The sequence below is a fragment of the Perkinsus marinus genome, assembly GCF_000006405.1.
Source record: "Perkinsus marinus ATCC 50983 genomic scaffold scf_1104296930306, whole genome shotgun sequence".
In the NCBI taxonomy this organism is placed as follows: domain Eukaryota; phylum Perkinsozoa; order Perkinsida; family Perkinsidae; genus Perkinsus; species Perkinsus marinus.
The window spans coordinates 1-4,667 of record NW_003216155.1 but is presented as its reverse complement, the minus strand read 5'-3'; the positions used below and the strand labels follow the sequence as shown (position 1 = coordinate 4,667).

Sequence of the window (4,667 nt, the reverse complement as noted above, 5' to 3'; positions counted from 1 at the left end):
GCCTGAATATCGGAGCACATTCAGGAAGGTACCCGAATGATCTATGATCTGATGTAATGTCATCGCTTACCCGAAGCATCAAACCTCCTGCAGGGGTGGGGAGTAATACTAGAGGGTCAGATACTTCTACAGCGTCGTCGCATTTCAATACTCCGACTTTCTTATAATCAGTGCTCTGAGCCTCAACTTCTTCGCCGCTACCAGTGACTTCCCTTCACCGGGATCCGAAGCCAATTTCTCGGCGATCGATACAGTCTGCTCATCACATACTTCATCTGCCACAAAGTCTCGCCATTGATCGACCAGAGCCTTCTTCGCAATAGTTAGTTTAGAGCCACGTTTTCTAGGCATATACTTCAACTCCGTGACACGATGAGAGCATATTATGTCAATGTTGGCCACACCAAAGAGATGTTGAGAAAATCGCAATAATAACCCGTGGATGATATCGCGGGTCGATAATCGTCCTTCAGTCAACTTAGACAACTTCTTGATGTGCTTCTCGAGTTCCCTCAGTGCCTCCGTATAGCAAGTCATTACAGTTGCCGAGTTGGCAATAACATGCTTCAACTCGTCTTCTTGATTCACCAGATAGCACATACCCAACAAGACAACTTCAGACCCGTCAGCCCGCTCCAACACCGGACGTAATTGTCCACCACGATTTTTACAAGAACAGTCAATGATTCCGCAGCCAATCAAGTCCTGGCATGTGGCCTCATCCTCTAGATTACAAACGAAGTGCTTCCAGTCGAAGTTACGTACCCCACCATCCTCGCATGCTATAGGATGCTTTGGGAACTTGCCGGACTTCCTCGTAGGAGGCTGTAGCGCTCCATTAATCCACGCATGAGGGTTCTTCACGATATCTCTCTGTTTCCGTAGCTTCCGCATTTTACTCTGGCCGAAAACCTCGCCTCGTACCTCTGGAGAGTGTGCGACGACCGACATTCAAAGTAACAAATAAGCGGCGAATAAGCCAAACTTAGGAGTTGAAGTGATAACTTTTCGAAACACGTGCTTACAAGAACAGGTGATTCTCTCTCATACACAATGAACACAACACAACGAGTCCCAGAATTATCTACAGTGCAAATGAGATTTCAAATGTTGCACTGACAACCATGCCTATCTCCGATAGGGCCGTAGACGATATGATACGTGCGACCAGCAGTCGAATGTAAGAGAAGCGGAGAGAACAGGGAGCTAGTAGATAGACTCTCTGGACTGTCCCAATAATGCAGTTGGAATTCCAAGGTGATAATAAAGAGACCAACATCACTGAGACGAACTGAGTTAGGGGAAACGACTCTCATGAAATTTCAATAATCTAATACTCTACCCTGATAGCATGCTACACCACCTCAGTCTCCTCACCACAACCCGGTTTAGTTTCTGCATCAGCAACGGTGCTTTGGTCGATAGGCGGTGCTGCCACAGTAGTCGAAGCCTCAGCCGGTCTGTCCTCAGGTGCGCCTGGCCCTCCCTGATCACTCGGAGGGAGACCACTGTCTGGAGTACTCATGGCGGAGCCATTGAGAGACGGGGAACTGGTATAACTTTGGTGATGCTCCCCCGACCCTGCCGCAGTATTAAATATCTTATTCGGCTCTCCTGAACCAGCTTGAGGAGAAGTCTGCAGTTGTCCGCTCGCATCGAACCTCGCTGAAGGCAATGTTGGCAAGGTGAATGGTGGTGGGCTGGGCCTATTGGGTTCATTAAATGGCATGTTTTGCCTGAGAAGGAAAGCTCATGCTAGAACGACACCGGATATACCGTACCGTAGTAAGTGACTTAGATTTGCATTGCCAATTGTCGGACTCATCTGTGCCGTTTGTGGCAGTTGCGGAGTTGCCTCTGAAAGGTTGCAGACTCAAGACAAGTTGTAACATAAGATGGTTCATCATCTACCTCCAAAGCTATCCTGCCTGAGTACTGGGAAAAGACTGGGTACTGAGCTTGCGGAGGGCACAGTAGCAGAGAATGCTCCTAGATGTATGGGTGATGCAGATGCCGATGGCTGCTGAGTTCCACTCGTGTCCATGGCACCACTAGCCGCTAGTTGTTGCAATAATGCTATGGTGTTCGCGGAACCCCTCGAATGGTCCACACTCTGGAACTGATTGGAGGCCTGACAGAGCATCATTTGAAGCAACTTCGATTCCCTCGACACTACTACCCGTTGTTGTTGTTGTCGTTGCATTTGGTAGTCGAGTTGTTGTTTATATAGATTGCACTTAGCCAAAGTACGCTGTAGGGCTGCATTGACGGCCTGGTTCTCAGCCTGTAAACGTGTTATATCAGTATGTTGATGGAGAGCAAGGTCCTTCAATTTGATGTACCTGATAGACCACAAGTCCATGTACGTGTTGAGGCATAGCCCATTGACTTACATTCCCTGCAGAGTAACAAGCTCTCTCAAGGCCTTACTCTCTGCAGGGGCGGGCTGTGGACTTGGTGTCGTCGTCGTCGTCGTTGCCTCGGCAGGAACTCTCTTCTCGACCCTGAAAACGCAGCATAATCAAGAATTCGGTCTATAGGCTGCAGACCGAGAACATGTCAGTGAAGAATCTACCCACTTTAAATCAGGATGGAACTCTGGCTTTAACTTCTTCAATACCACTCCAGATGAATGAGCTGCCAGTATCGCCTCGCGCAGCTCCTCTGTTAAGGGAATCACCCTTCTATGCTCCGGAAAGGCGCCTTGGCTCTCCGTCTTACTCCGTTTAGCCTTTCCACCAGCTGAGTGCTTGGTCTGAACAAGGAGTGCAGAGGGTCGAGAACAGGCCCGGGAGTGATCGACAAATGAACAAGCCATACAATATGACCGACTAGCCGCTGATAGGGATCAATGACATCGAATCCCAGATGATCGCAACAGCAGCAGCAGAGTGTGTTCGACGAGAGTATTGGCTCCTACTTCTTACCTCCTTCCTCCGGGGGCTATCGATGGTACTGCTATCCCGACTACCCCTCCGACTACCCTTCTTGGTCTTTGTCTTGACTGCTGAGGTCTCCTCATCTGCATTGGCGACCTCATGCTGCTGCTGAGGAGGAGTTGTAGTATCCATCGACACACGCTCTCGACGTGCTTTTGGAGTAGCCTTACGGTGCACCATAGGGAATGGTAATGCACTAACAAGAAAGGATGGAAACATAATAGATGCATCCTCTAAAGATCCTCAAGGAGGTTCCCAACAGCAGCCAAGAGAGATGAGTGGTATCCAAACCGACCACAAGGACGACGACAACGACAGCACAGAGGACGAGCTGCCCTCTGTTCAGAGACCCCATAGCGTAACTCAGTGGGGACGTCTAAGACAACTAATTGCCAACTCGCATGCTGCTTGATCATCATTAGCATCGTTCTCCTTCTCCTCCTCCTCGTGCCCCTCGCAGCAAGATTCTGGATACCTATCTGCTCGTGCACACCATGGCGTGCTCTTGGATAACTCCCATTATATATGCGGGACTTATAAGCTCCTTCTCGAAGACTAGGATTTTATAATAGGACGGACTTCTCGTCGTTCTAATCCCTTTTCAATGCTACCACATTATAATATCCATGCCCCGAACTATAAGAGTACTTCTCAAACACGCACGGCTTTCCATAGTCTTGGATCGGATATGAAAAGGCGCGAGTAATACTACATTCACAGCGTCTTCCATCATTAGCGAGAGGTGAAGGCATGTAAACTACTGAGTTTCGAGAGAATATGATTATGTTACTAACTCCAACGCCCAAGTATGTTGGTAGAAACGTATGTCAAAGCTTGTTGACCTCCGGCAAGGCAGTAAACATCATATCAACTGCTTATCTATTGCTTGCTCTTTCGAATCTTCTCTGGAGGAGGCTGGGAGTACATCTCCTCCCGTTCCCTCTTGCGCTGCTCAGATACCTACGAAACCCCGAGCATGACCACTACCGGGCTCAGGGTCGGAAAGTCACTTGTTTCTGATGTTCGCGTTTCTTAGTCATCTCATTGGAATGTTTCTGATCCTTCGAGAGGAAGTATTCACCGGTCTCGATCTGGATATCCTCCTTGCCTGTGAATGGAAGAATGCATGCCTGTACTCATTCCGTCAGTACGTCTTACGAGGTAATTGCTCAGGAGGGAATAGCTCCTTGGATTTCTTCTTGGCAATCTTCTTTTGCTTCTTACGCTGTACCTATCAACCATCAGTAAGAAGGAAACCGCTCACCGAAGAACGAGATCGCAACTATAAGTCATAGCGTGTCTAAGTACATTCCGATTCTTGAAGTGTGGTAGGAATCGATCCCAGTTCTCATCCTTGAGATCCTCATTCTTCTCGAGCTCCTTCTTAATCATCAACTCCTTCACATGATATACTGGGTGAACATTGTGGAAGCAATCTTCAACTATCCGACGGACCTGTTGGGAGTGATAACGATCAGGAAATGGAGCCGGCGAGCTCACTTGTTTCAAGGCTTTGTGAGTACCCATGGCAACAACAGTTTGTCCTTGTACTAGAACATAGCACTGAGTTAACAGTTCGATGGCTTTCAGTGTACCTTGCGCAATAGAACATAATATTCTATGCGATGCTCTCAGACTCACTTCCATTAGGCCCAACCAAACGTTGTCGGCGTTTCACAAACTTCTCTTTATTACGAACGAGCCCACCAGTCTTAATGATATCACAGA

The 4,667-nt window shown here is 48.1% G+C and overlaps 3 protein-coding genes across 3 annotated transcripts; all 3 read right to left on the bottom strand.

The window, feature by feature from the left end:
* Pmar_PMAR015792 (hypothetical protein) lies at window positions 1–987 on the bottom strand. The gene has a single exon (XM_002787113.1). It carries the CDS (start codon window positions 949–951, stop codon window positions 145–147), a length of 807 nt encoding a protein of 268 aa, XP_002787159.1. The 5' UTR covers window positions 952–987; the 3' UTR covers window positions 1–144.
* A 202-nt stretch (window positions 988–1,189) lies between these two features.
* Window positions 1,190–3,119, bottom strand: Pmar_PMAR015791 (hypothetical protein; the record flags this gene model as incomplete). Its single annotated transcript, XM_002787112.1, has 7 exons — window positions 1,190–1,736; window positions 1,782–1,857; window positions 1,912–2,131; window positions 2,180–2,342; window positions 2,394–2,504; window positions 2,580–2,755; window positions 2,928–3,119. 7 exons carry the CDS (start codon window positions 3,117–3,119, stop codon window positions 1,355–1,357), a joined length of 1,320 nt encoding a protein of 439 aa, XP_002787158.1. The 3' UTR covers window positions 1,190–1,354.
* A 699-nt stretch (window positions 3,120–3,818) lies between these two features.
* Window positions 3,819–4,466, bottom strand: Pmar_PMAR015790 (Ribosomal RNA assembly protein mis3, putative; the record flags this gene model as incomplete). Its single annotated transcript, XM_002787111.1, has 5 exons — window positions 3,819–3,899; window positions 3,950–4,047; window positions 4,098–4,170; window positions 4,248–4,394; window positions 4,440–4,466. 5 exons carry the CDS (start codon window positions 4,464–4,466, stop codon window positions 3,819–3,821), a joined length of 426 nt encoding a protein of 141 aa, XP_002787157.1.
* Window positions 4,467–4,667: the final 201 nt, after the last annotated feature.

Bases quoted from the DNA above. Each gene is read 5' to 3' on its own strand.
- Pmar_PMAR015792 (XM_002787113.1), bottom strand. From the start codon at position 951: ATGTCGGTCGTCGCACACTCTCCAGAGGTACGAGGCGAGGTTTTCGGC.